A 14,370-nucleotide genomic window follows, 5' to 3' on the forward strand; every position below is an offset into this window, starting at 1 on the left:
TTAGGGATGATGCAAAGAAGCCGCTCTGCTCCCAACAAAAGCAAACTGGGCAGGGCAGGACTAGGGTGTGCTTGCATCAGCTCTGCTCTGGACATCTCATAAGCAGCACTTCCCACTAGAAGCCCAGTTACAAGGAAAGACCAAGGGTGTATGGCTTTACCGGTGGCTTTTTCCCCCCTTTTGTTTCTCAGTGTAGCCCTGGCTGTCCTGGACTCACTTTGTAGACCAGGCTGGCCTTGAACTCACAGCGACCCGCCTGCCTCTGCCTCCCAAGTGCTAGGATTAAAGGCATGCGCCACCACCACCTGGCTATTGCAACCACTCTTGATGTGACAGAAGGATGCAGCAGTCACTAACTGATGAACACTATCCGAGGAAGCAGAAGACAGGCAAGACTGGGGACACATGACAGCAACACAAGATTTGTATCTGTTTGCTTCTCTTTCCTCCACAAGGACACAAATGTGCCCCAGTATGGACCTATCCTTTTCTAAGTTCATTATATTCTTGATGTTGAGAAAGGCTCTTCTGCCCCTGAGTTCTATGAGCAATTTGTTTAGGAATATTTATTTCTTTAGAATTCTTGCTTTCTTTCTTTAGGAATCTACTGTTAAACAAATTTAGAGATCATTTATGTCTGAATGTGTGTCTTCTGAGGCAAACCATGGGAAAAACTGGGTCCTAGACTAAGCTTAACTGTGAAATAAACCCAAGGCTCTGAGACTCAGTAAGAGAGGACGAGGCTTTTACCTCCACGTAGGGGTGCTGGAAACCAGAGCAAAGCAATGCCTGCTGCTTGAGCAGATTCATCTGAAGAAATTGAGAGATTAGCTCAATCTTAATAGAGCTGCATGCCTATTTTGTACTACTAGTGCTTCATGATATCATTTGGTTCTTTTTTAGTCCAAATGTTATGTCTAAATTTCCATTAAGTAATTTGATATTTTAATGACCTTAAAATAATTGTACATATTTATCTATAGTATATAAGATAGACTTGTTAATAATTAATTGATTTTCTTTTAGCCTTGAAGATAACTGTTTATACTAAGAATCAATTGACAGCCTGCTGAAAAGCAGAGCAAATGTTAGGTTATTGAAAGAATGATTTTCGTTCAAGCTACAACTTGTTATTTTTACATGGCAATGCATGTATTCCCATGTCTAACAAAGCATTTATAAAAAGGGAGACAAACTTTGCTGAGTGCCTTGGCCTTCTGGCCTTAAATTGACTTAGCGTTTGTTTCTCTCAGCTGTCATGATACTACTATACTTGCGCACCTGTCGCAGTGCTGTGCCAGCAGTCAGTCTGTCTGCTGAACCAAGACATCATTCGTTACTTGTTGAAATGCAAATGAGTGCACATCAATTGATGGTCTCCTGCAGATGATGACTTTCATTTTACCTGGCAGTTGTTCGATTTTAGGGCAGTGTTCTACAGATAACTTAGTCCTAACTAAGAATATTTTTAACAGTATGTTTTAGGTGAGAGTGCTAGTTCTCTGACAGTTCCAAGTGACTTCTACATCATACTTCTCCTAGAGGGAGTGCCACACTATTTGGAACTTCTTATTTGGATCCCAAGTCAATTCTTAAGTCACATAAAAGCATTTAAAAATCCATATCTAATGGCTCTCCATCCAGTACCCAGCTTGCCTACTCTAATAGAAAATAAAGTGGCAAACTGCCACGACTTCACCCAATTCTTTAGCCATATAAACTTTCTTGCCATCACCTTATTTCCTTCTGCTTCATGTGAACCTCGTCACATTTGTCTCTGACTCCATTTCTCCTGACTCCTCCAGGGCACTGTTTTCAGGACCATGTACTCAATCCTTCTCTTCACTGATGTCTAATCTTCCTGCCTCTTCAGGTGTCTGCTTCCACCCCGACTCCTCTCACTCAGGGCTCCGACTCTCTCTCCAGTGCACTGTAATATGACGGCTCACCAGCTACACTTCAGAGGCCTGTGTTGACTGTGGAGCTAGGGATCAAGCCCAATGCCTCACATGTACTGCATAAGGGCTATATTACCCAACATATCCTTGGGCCTGGGAACCTCACAGAACTATCAGCGGATGTCATTCTTATCCTATATGCCTTCTCTGTTCAACAAATACTTGACACTTGTTTATGTCAAGCTTGTTCTAAGTACAGGGTTCAGTAATGGATAAAAACATTAAATTAAAAAAAACTCACTATCTTCATAGAGAGAAAATAAAGACAAATCATGGTGAAAGAGACAGAAAAATAATTTTTTAAAATGTGTAACACATGGTAAGGGTTTTGAAAGTAGGAAAGGAAACAATGCCAGGTGTAAGGTGGGAAGTCACATGACCGTCTAATTACTTGATGGATTTCTAGGTGTTTTTTAAACCATAGTGGTCAGAGAAGTTGATGGCCTGGGAAGGCTGACACTAAAGTTTAAAGAGACGGGTACATAACCAAAAAAGGGAAGAAAAGGGCCTTGAGATAGGAACATTCCTGGAACCTTGCTGACCATCAACATCTCTCCTATCGCAATGTACCCTATCTGTTTCCTAGCTTCTGTTCCTTCTAAATGTCCCCTCACACTGCCACCTTAGACCATGTCAGAAAGTCCACTTTTATCTTCAATTCTCCTAAATCCACAGTGAAATAGATTCCTGTAGCAAAGGGCAGATTAACAAGAGAAACGAGCCAGTTTTTCAGCCAGTATCCATGGCTCAGGGGAACCTCACTGAAAGGTAAAGTAGTGTATTAACCCTTAAAACAAACAAACAATAGCAGCTTTTGGATTCAGTAACAGAAAACTAAGGGAAGGTAACAAAATGGAAACAAATGAATGCAGTGAGGACTGGAGAGTCATCTTTCTGGTGCCATCTCTGAGCTGACTGTAAGTTGTCTCCAGGAGGCTGGAGGGCTGAGCTTTTGCTTTGGCAGCCGATTGAAATTCAGTCCCCAGCACTCACATGGAGTCATTCCTGTCACTGACAACTCCAGCTCCAGGGCTCCAATTCCCTCTTTGGCCTTCACAAGTACTTGGATGTGTGTGTGCATGTGTGTGTGTGTGTGTGCATGCACATAGACATACACACATCTTTTAAAAAAGAGTTGTCTTCAGTAAAGTAGAATTTCTATCTTTCCTGTGTTCTGGTACAAAGGGCAGAAACAGAACTCTTCCTCCATGCTGTTAATGAAACATATCTATTCAGTTCTTAGTACTGAGATAGTATATATGCCAATAATTTTGGCAAAATAACATGGATGATAGATTCTGACTAGATTATAGACCCAAGTGATTCCAGACTATCAGCAAGTAGATGTCAGCCACATGAGATATTTTTCTATGGTTAACTTTGTTTGTTTGTTTTTTGAGACAGGGTCTCTCTGTGTTAGCCTTGGCTGTCCTGCACTCGCTTTGTAAACCAGGCTGGTCTTGAACTCACAGCGATCCAACTGCCTCTGCCTCTTGAGTACTGGGATTAAAGGGTTGCGCCACCACGAAAATTTTAAGCAATGGTTCTTTTATTCTTTTAAAAATACTGTAATACAATACAATAATTCTTGTTAGTGTTAACTTCAAATGGTATCTGTGAGGAAGAAAAGAAGACTGGAACACCAAAGGAAATCAAAGTAGCCTGTTAAAAAGTAGCCTGTTTGAGGAAAGAAAACACTGAGAAAGCCCTGTGGTTCTGGCTGAGGTACCACTTAAAACTGAGATATTATATTTTAGCAGCTGCTAAATATTACATATATCAAAGAAAAGGGGATAAGGATGCTAGGTTTTTGCTTTTTAAAATCTAATTTCAAGCTGGAAATGGCTCTGTGGCACCTGATACTCTTACAGAAGGTGCAAGTGTGGTTTCCCAGCACCCATGTTGGGCCACTCACAACTACCCAGCTCTGGGGCATCTGATGCCCTCTCTGTCCTCTGTAAGTACTGCACTCATGTGTACAAACCCACATACAGGTACACATAATTTGAAATAAACATATTTTACAAGTAAAATAAAATTTCATTGAAAATGGGTTAGTGCAGGGGGGGTGCAAGTGCACACACACAAATTTAATGTATTCTCAAATAGGGAAACAGATGTAAGTTAGCTTTCTTCCAAGACATCTACATTATTTATCTAAAAATGCCAAAGAGTACCTAGCCTCAAATTGATTATCATAAAAATTGATGCTTAAAAAAAAGTCTAAAGAGTCTAGGAAAAAAACCCAAATTGCCAGGCCTGATGATTCATGCTTGTAATCCCAGGCCTCAGGAGGTTGAGGTAGGAGAGGTCTTCTAAATTAGAAGCCAGCCTGGGCTAAATAGCTCCAAGCTAGCTTAGACTACAGTTACGACCCTGTTAACAAACAAACAAACAAACAAACAAAGAGCAACAACCAAGAGCCCAGAAAAACTAACACTATAGTCATTTAGTCATAAAATAATATGACAACATCACAAGAGAAAAAGTGATGCTTTTAGAAATTAGAGTATAGGCTAGGTGTACCCCACACCTTCAATCTTAGCACTCATGGGGCAGAGGCAGGCTTATCTCTGTGAGTTTGAGGCTAGCCTTGTCTACAGAGTGAGTTCCAGAATAGCCACGGCTACAAAGAGAAACCTTGTCTCAAAATCCAGAAGAAAGAAAGAACGAAAGAAAGAAAGAAGATGAACATTCAACTTTTGATATAGATGAATGTTTTAAATAAAGCATACATACTACTATAAAACACTGTATAATACTTACACCTTCTGCATATTGCAAATATCGTTTATTAGTTTCTTGTTTACCAAATGTCTCCAAAAACTTCTGACGATAAGCAAGAACTGTATCAACATGAGTTTTGTATTTTACAGCCAATTCCAGTGCCCTATAACAAAAAATTACAGATTATCAAACATTGCTATGTCTAAACAGCAGAGCTTTGATGTCAGAGGCAGGACACATGACTGTTCTGCTAACCCTGAAGTCTATGGCCCCTTCTTTCCAAGCAGCTCTTCTTACACAAATACAACATATAAATGCTCTGTGTCATTTCTGCACACTACTATCCAAGGCACTAATTACAAGGTGTGCATTACAGAACCTCCACTAGCCTATATATTGTTTGAAGGAAGATCTATTTTTTATTTCCTTTGGAAGGAACTGCAGAGAACATGTATGAAGAATATACAACAAAGTTTTGGTAAATAATCATAAAATGCAACTATGCCAACATTTTATGAACCTATAATAAACTTATGAAATTAAAAAGCTATTATTACTATATCAAATTAAAAATCATATAAAATAATTCTGATATTAAAACCAGTCTAAATGCTATTATTATTAGAATCTTGGAAAATGGCATACTAGGCTGTCAAGGTGTCTTAGCAGTAAAGGTACTTGCTACCAAGACTGATAATCTGAATTTCTTAGGTCACACATGATGGAGAGAGTCAACGTCCCCAAGTTGCCTTCTGACTACTACCCACTACCCACGAGTATAAAATAATTAATCAGTTAGTTAATTACATTTAAAATTTGAAGAAAATATTAAAAAGCCATTAAAATTTTATTATTCAACCAATATAGCTATAAATTTATGCTATTTTAAAATAAGCCTGTATTTAATAGCAGAATTACTTAAAACAAAACAAAACAAAAATGACAACAACAAACAGTAGCACCATACCAAAGAGACATTTTATCCTGGTGATAATCTGCAAGGAGGCGAACAGATTATCTCAGGCCAGGCTTCCATGTAAGTCCGACGAGGCCTCAGCCTAGCCAAAACCCTGTTCATGGCTCACAGGAATTGAGTCAAGAAAAACCAGGTGGAGCATGAGTCTCTGCACTGGTTACTGTGATCTTGTTTTACGGCATGGCTAACAGTCACCATAGCCAAAAGCAACTAATTCTCAAGTTCACACACTTTCTCCTGTGTGTGATATGAGTAGGCCAATGATGATTTATCTGAGCCAACTATTATAGATCTGTTACTTTAGACAAAACAACATTAATATTTGTTATAAATTAATATTTATAACTTGCGACTCTCACTACTAGTCAAGCTAAATAATATCTTTAGAAAGAATTTTTGGGGACGAGCAAGATAACTCTGCAGGGAAAGGTACAGGCCATACAAATATGGCGACCTGTGTTCCATCCCTGGAGCCAACATAAAGGTAAAGAGAAAGAACCAACCCCACAAAGCTGTTCTCTGATCTACATGTTTGCACTGTGGCATATGCATCTCCGACCTGTTCTCTCCCAATATAATAAGAAAATAAAAAAACATGGTTTGTCATAAGAGGTCAACGTATCAACATATGTTATTTGCTATTGTGGCAGTTTGAAGAGAATGGGCCGCTCAGCTCATCATTTGAATGCTTGGCCACCAGCGAGGCCACCCCTATTGAAAAGGCTAGGTGTGGCCTTGTTGGAGTAGGTCTGGGCTTGTTGGAGGATGTGTGTCACTGATGGCTTTGAGGTTTCAAGAGCCCAAGCTAGGCCCAGGGCTTGCTCTTCCTGCTGCCTGCAGATCTGGATAGAGAACTGTTTCCGCTACAGCACATCTGTGTGCCACCATGCCCCTCCTCACTGTAATGAAAATGGACTAAACCTCTGAACTGTAAGTGAGCCCAATGAAATGTTGTGGTCATGGTGTCTCCTCCCAGCACTAGAACACAGACTGTTAGACTCCCAGAGTTCTCTCATTTTATGTTACTTTAAGTCTTCCAGAGAACAATGAATCAAGCAGATGGGGACTGAAGTGAGAAATAAAAGGCAGCAATTAAGGGACAGAGGCTCTACAGTGAGCACTGGCAGTCAGATGCCTTATTCCTTCTAACCAGCGAGGCTACCCAAGCCTCTGGCCCCGGTGAGCTGTGTGCCAGTGGAGACTGGTGGATCACACTACTGGCACCTTACAGTAAGTAATGGGCTGGGACATCCTGCCTGCAAAAGTGAAAGCAGGACTCATAGGCAGCCATTTTGTCCTGGGGCTTTTCAAAAATTCTAAGGAAGTAATTTGGTATGCAAATATCAATACATTTAATTATGAAGAAAAGACAATGTAATATCTAATTCTGTATTCAGAGCTTAGGTCCTGAGTGTTATCTTCATTATTATTATTGTCATTATTATAATAATAAGAGACATGCATTGATTATTTGAAAAGTAATGGCTGAAAGTAAGCATTTACATGTTCTATTTTAAGTATTCTCTAAATGCATACACACTGGTAAAAAATGGTTCTCTACCACATTTAGGAGGGATCTTACTTCAAATTATATAAGGGTTTTGGGAACAGTATGTCTCTAGTTTTAAAATGGTTTGGCAACCAAACAAATGTGACATTAGATTCTAGGGCTGGAATAAGTCCATATATTTTAAATAGAAAGAAGTTATATAAAAAGATATGATAACTTCCAAATATGATCTTTTGCATAACTTGAACAAATCAAAAGTACTTTATATAACTGGTAGAAGATTAGAGATTATTTTGTTAACACGTATACACAGGATCGATGCGGTTACCTGGAGCTTTCATTTCTTCCTCTCCAAACTTTAGTTTCTCAGAGGAATTCACACTCAGTGTACAAAGCAGACCCCAAACAGATAAACTACCTCCCTACAAGTCTCTAGGCTCTGCCTCCTACTGGGGTACAGGCAATCTCCAGACTCGAACATGAAGCACAGATGCACACCCAATAAGAGTACATTTTCAAGGAGAGAAACACGTGAATGAATTAAAATCTATCCCTCGAAGGAGCTTTAAACAGAGGCAGAGTCCAGGGACCTCAGAAGCAATCCAAGAGATGATTGAACACGTCCTTCTACCACTGCTCTAGCAGTGGCCATCAACACTTGCTGATGACCAGTCATTATGGAAATATATATACTACCAACTATAGTACTTAGGCTCCCTTTCCTCCCCCAATTAAACTTAAACCTAAGAGGCTCTAGATTCATTATGAATTTTTAACTAATTTAGGAGACACCATAAAGATGCAACCAGGGGACTGACTTTCACAGGATCTCTGGTGCCCCATATTTGGCCATGTCCCTTTGTTGGGGAGGCCCAATGGCACTCGGAGGAAGGATAGCGGTCTACCAAGAAAAGACTTGATACCCTAGCACCATATTCAGGGGGAGGAGGTCCCCCACAGCCACAGTCATAGGGAAGGGGGATTGGGATGAAAGTGGGAGGGAGGGAGGAATGGGAGGATACACGGGATGGGATAGAAAATGAGATGTAATATGAATTATTTTTAATTTTCAATAAAAATGTGTTATTATTAAAAAAAATAAATAAAGATGCAACCAACAATGTCAAGATGACAGGAAATCCTACAGGCTCAGTTTCTTCAATGGGGAAATTATAAGCAAACACACACACACAGCGACACACATACACAGACACACAGATACAGACAAACAAACATACACACACACACACACACACACACTCATGTATGTGCGCATGCACACACACGCGCACACACACACACAGAGGCAGAAACTGTCTAAGAATGTATCAAGTAATCACAACAGATGAGTCTTTTTTTGGATCTCGATTCAAAACACTTATTAGGTATCAGAGAAATAAGAACACTATGTATAGTTGCTGACAATTTTTGACTATGGTTATGATATTATGCCTGCTAAAACCTTTTGGAGATATATACTTAAATTCTCACAGATAAAAGATGGTAATTGTAGTCTGTCTTAAAAATAATGGTAAGAGAAGGGAGGGTGTGGAGACTGTGCAAAAAGTGATCACTGGTGATACTGACTGATGGTGACATGGCTTCATCGCACTATTTTATATGTGCTTTTCCATAACAAAACCTTTCCATTTCATCCTTTTGGTTCCTCCTAACATATTTTGCTGAATACTCTTTTTCTCCCTTGCCTATGCTAGGTAAGCACGCTACCAACTTTACTGTTTTAAAATGTTTTTAATAATTAATTAAATTTGTTCTTTGACATTTTCCTACACGCTTCGTATATTCTTGTTATCTTCAACCCCCACTCTCATCTCCCTCGCACCCCTGCACCCCTCCTATAAATCTCCTTCCCACATTCATGTCTTTGTGCGTGTGTTTAGTGACCCACTCAGTTTAACTAGAGTCCTCTGTACTGCCATGGGTATAGAATTACTCAGTGACTCCCCATGTCCCAGAATCCTTCAGGAACCTATATTAGAGCAAGAAGGGGCAGGGCCCAGGACCCCCTCCCCGGCCATAACTAATGGCCAACAGGGTCAGTTTTGAGCAGGCAACCATGCTGCATTGAAGACTGCAGCAACTGTCATGCATTTAGAAGCAGCTTTCTCTTCTGGCTCTTCCATTCTTTCTGGCCCTCTTCTGAGATGTTCCACAAGCCTTAGCGGGGATGTTACAAATACCTTGTTAGGCCTGAGCACTCATCTGGTACTCTACCTTGAGCCTGCCAATCAGCTAACCCGGCTGGCCAGTAAGCCCCAGTGATCTGCCATCTGCACTTCCCCGGCCCTGGGATTACAGGCATGCTGCTGAACCCATCTTTTTATGTAGGTGCTTGGAATCCAAGCTCAGGCCCTTGCGTGCTTAACTGGCAAGCACTTTCCCAACTGAGTCCTCTCCTTAAGCCAGACCCTAAAACGTGGGCATTCAGTAGAGCTGCTCTGCCCTCTCCTCTATCTGCAAATGGCCATTATTAGCCTATGGCCTCAGACTCTCTATTGACTGATCGTTCATTAAGGGAATTATCCTTTTTGGTAATTTTGATTTGGAAAACTTGTGAAGCTCCCTTGAACTTTACACCTATAAATCACACTCCTTGTAAGGCTTCATGAACTTAACACAGGCTGAAAGTGCCCGAATAAATTTAAATCCTAATACCCTCTCCTTTTATATACACAATACCTAAACATTTTTTAAAACTATCATTTGATAGCATACCTCAAGTAAGGAAACCTTTGTTTGGGAGAATGAGCAACTGCCCAGTCCTAAGAAAAATTAGAAATATATGTGAAGTAAAAGTGAGACCTTTTTAAAAGATTACTGTGCTTCATTTAGTTGTCAAGTTGACACAACCTAAAATCACCCCCAGAAGAGTCTTAATTGAGGAACTGTCAAATATTCTCTTAATTGTTAATTAAGGTAGGAAGACTGGCCCCAGTGGATGCAGCACCATTTTATGGGCTCGGCCCTGAGTCACAGGCAAGTAAAGAATGCTGGCTGAGTGTGAACAGCAGCAAGTACCAAGCAAGGGTGCCTGTTCTCACTTTGTTCTTGACTGCAGATGTAATAGCAGAGCTTAAGTTTCTCCCTTGACTTCCTCAACAAGACTGTCGTGGTTTGAACAGGTATGGCCCCCATAGACTCATGTGTGTGAATGCTTGGACCACAGGAGTGGCACTACTAAGAGGTGTGGCCTTGTTGGAAGAAGTGTGTCACTGTAGGGGTGAGCTTTGAGGTCTCCAATACTCAAGCTATACCCATCAGCACAGTCTCCTGCTGCCTTCAGATCACGATGTAGAACTCTTGGCTCCTTCAATACCATGTCTACCTGCATCCTGCCATGCTTCCCGCTATGATGGTAACAGACTAACCCTCTGAAACTGTAAGCCAGCCTCAAGTAAATGTTTTCCTTTGTAAGAGTTACCTTGCTCAGGGTGTCTCTTCACAGCAATGAAATCCTAACTAAGGTAATGATGAATTGTAACTTGGAAACATAAACCAAATAGACCCCTTTCTCTAAACACACACACAGACATACACAGACACACATACACACAGACACACACACACACATACACACACACACAGACACACAGACACACATACACAGACACACACACACACACAGATACACACACACACAGACACACACACAGACACACACAACACACACACACAGACACCCCCCACACACACAGACACACACACACACACACATACACACCCCCCACACACAGACAGACAGACACACACAGACACACACAGACACACACACACACACACACACAGACACACACACACACACACACAGACACACACACACACACCCCACACACCCCACTTCCTCAGGGTGCTTCAGTAATAGAAATAAAATTAGGACCATCATCACCTACACAGGCATACAAATCTACAAACTAATAGTCAATTAATCAACCACAAATGTTATCATTTATCGTATATCTGAACATCTTTGCACATGTTTCCTAATATATTTTATTCTATCATATCTAAGTATACACACATAAATGTATACATATACTATGCATCCTTCCTACCTATAGCTTTTGTATTAGCCATGCCATTTAGAGTTTTACAATCAAAATCACTGTCACAGACTTCTCTTTGGTTTGGTCATCCCTGCATTCACAGGGCCTACAGTCTGGCAAACTGGCGGTTCTAAACAAACACGTAACAGATGACTAACAGCCTTTATTTAGTAAAGGCTTATTATGTGTCACAAAGTTTGCTAAGATACTTTGAAATATAATTATTCCATTTTGATAACAAATCCTGAGGCTGCTTTGCCATTTCAGATACAGGGAACGTGCAGTGTACAGAGCCTCAGTACCAACCCACAGTTGGTAGGTGTGGAGCATGAAATCAAGCCCGCCTGGCTCCAAAGCTCCCATCCGCAGTCGCCCAACACCTCGTGCCACACAGGGCATTTAGGTGACCACACATTTTACCAAAGGGTTTGTTTTTAAGATCTCTCTGAAATATCTAAATATACCCATTGCAGTAGGCTCAATAAATGTCTGTTGAATAAATGAATATATGACAGGAACAAATATTCCACATGGTTGCAGAAATATCTGTAGAATGTGGAGATGGTGACATCTTAGTCTCTTCAAAGTGTCTTGGTGGGCATAATTACTTCCTTGATTATCTGAGTGAGTCCTTGCCATGTCTTAACATTTGTACTTCAAGCAGTGAGGAACGATAGGTTCTGTTTAAATGAGCTTGAGGTCAGTGTCCCATGGTTACTCGTCCTCTGTGAGAAGCTCACCATGACTATAGCATCCGGAGCGGGAAGGAAAAGGACAGGTGACAGGGAAGAGGAGTAGTGACGGTGTCCTATTGGAGAACCCTGGCCAGCGTAGACAAGGATGTGCCTATGGAGTGAATGCACAGCTGACTGGATACAACAAGAAAAACAAAAAAGATGGGTTATTCTGAAAGGAAACAGTGGGGATATGAGGGAAGAAGAAAATCTAAATTCACACGCATGTGCTACTCAATGGCACTGTTAAGAAGACAGTGGGTGACTGGCTCTGGGCTAACTACCAGCAGGACACAGGACTAGAGCGATATGCGTTTGCATGTCTAAAGTGTTCAGCATCCCAGAGCAACACGCCTGGAACTTTGTTAGCTGGTAAGGTAGCTTTGGAGGCCTGTCAGCCATGACTAGCCAACTAACTGGTTACAGTAAGATGAAGTCTAGAGGCCAAGGAAGGGCAATGCCAGAGAGCAGGAAGGGAGGACCACCCAGGATACACTCTTTCCGTCCTCTCCTTTCTTGTCTCCCTAATATTGAGTCATCTTCTGGCAAGGCTACTCGCTGAGACATGGTGGGAGGGGTATATGAGCAGAGAGCAGCCTACAGGGATGGTAGGGAAATTTGAAGTCAATGACAGGAAGTTAGTGTGGACCTGTGGCATAAGCTTCAAAGGCTCGAGATTTTTATAGAAAAGTAAAGATGAAGAAGATAAAAAAACAAACAAGAGCCGGGTGTGGTGGAGCACGCCTTTAATCCCAGGACTCGGGAGGCAGAGGCAGGCAGATCGCTGTGAGTTCGAGGCCAGCCTGGTCTACAAAGTGAGTCCAGGATGGCCAAGGCTACACAGAGAAACCCTGTCTCGAAAAACCAAAAAAAACCCAAACAAGCAAATAAACATGTTAAGCCCAGTCACAGCAGATCCTAAGAAAAGCATAGGTGAGAAGAGTAAACTATTCAAAAGCTGTGCTGTCTGGGGAGAAGACAGCACCACTTAGGTCAAGGTGGCTCAGCAATGTTCAGAGGGCACTAGTGAGCACCACAGGCACATTTTTTCTACCTTCCTGCTACCTACCTACCTGTTCATCAGCTGTAAATTGTAGCTAATAAATGTCTGAAGCATTAGAACACTGCAAAATGATGAAGTATTGCATGGATACAAGGATATGAAGTACATGAACATTAAATATCTAATACATAATACAACACTAAAAAATGTTTCTGTCCTTGAAGAAGTGTATTATCTGACACGGGAAGATATCGTAAGTATCTACAAGGATACTAACTAAAGAAGTGGGGCATCCAACAGAAGAATTAAACAACGCTATCAGCCCCACAGGACCTAACTGCTCAGTGACAAATTCAGTTGGTTGCATTAGAAGACCCAGGCTCAAATTCTAGGTCTTTTTCTACTTAGCATTGTCAGTGATATAAGATGGAATTCCCACCTAGAATATAAGGTTATGTTCAGTGTTACCTGAACCACAGTTTCAACCATTAATCAATGCACATATTTTCTCAAAAACATCAGCTGAAGCTGGGTGTGTGATTCAAATACTCAGGAGGCTGAGGCAGGAGGGCTGCTTTGAGTTTGAGGCAAGCACAGATTACATAGCAAGAGTATCTCAACTGCTCCCCTACCAAAAAATGGTTGAAAGAATATTGTAAATATCAGCTTTCCATATTTCTCACATAGTTCTAATGATGTAGAACATTCTATTAGTTACTTAATATCCTATCTTTCCAAACTGTTACCTTACAACTTAAATGGTTTACTCTTTCTTGCAGAACCAGCATCTTTCCTGATCACCTATACACTATACAACAGTAACAAACACAAGTAAACAAAGCACAAAGACAGAGCAGCTGAATTATACAGATGGTTCTTTCATGAGAGTATATACAGATTGTGGTATATTAATCACAAATTAACAAAATACATTTTATTGCTTCTATTCAAGGGAAAGGTGTAGATAGAATAGCTACAGAAATTATAGACTGAGAGAATTTCTAATTCTAATAGTTGAAAGATATGTGGGTTTTTATTTGGTCTACAATGGTGTCCCGCCTGTAAGGCGTGCTAAGGACAATGGTGGCATAAAGCCTGTGGGGAGTAACCAACTAATAACTGATTTGACTTAAGGCCCACTCCACAAGATGGAACCCATATCAGAACTGCTTAGGTGACCAAGAACCAGAGACTAAATAGTCCAGGGACCTAGAGTAAAACTGAATATTACAGGTCTAAAAAAAGAAAAGAAAAAAAAAAAAACACATCAACAAAATGATATCGGGGTACACTCATAGATCAGTGCCTTGTTCAACCACCATTAGAGAAGCTTCCTCCCGCACTAGAACAATTATACAGACCTGTGGTCAGGCATTACACAGAGAGTGAACACATTCT

The 14,370-nt window shown here is 40.8% G+C and overlaps 1 protein-coding gene across 1 annotated transcript in view; it reads right to left on the minus strand.

Moving 5' to 3' along the window:
• IFT80 (intraflagellar transport 80) overlaps nt 1–14,370 on the minus strand; it is a 78,018-nt gene that overhangs the window by 767 nt on the left and 62,881 nt on the right. Inside the window, exon 17 of the mRNA XM_084769662.1 lies at nt 4,725–4,848. Within this exon, the coding sequence (XP_084625788.1) occupies nt 4,725–4,848 (124 nt within the window). The remainder of the gene's footprint in view (nt 1–4,724; nt 4,849–14,370) is intronic.

This window comes from Acomys minous (genome assembly GCF_964271855.1).
Source record: "Acomys minous genome assembly, chromosome: 19".
Taxonomy (NCBI): domain Eukaryota; kingdom Metazoa; phylum Chordata; class Mammalia; order Rodentia; family Muridae; genus Acomys; species Acomys minous.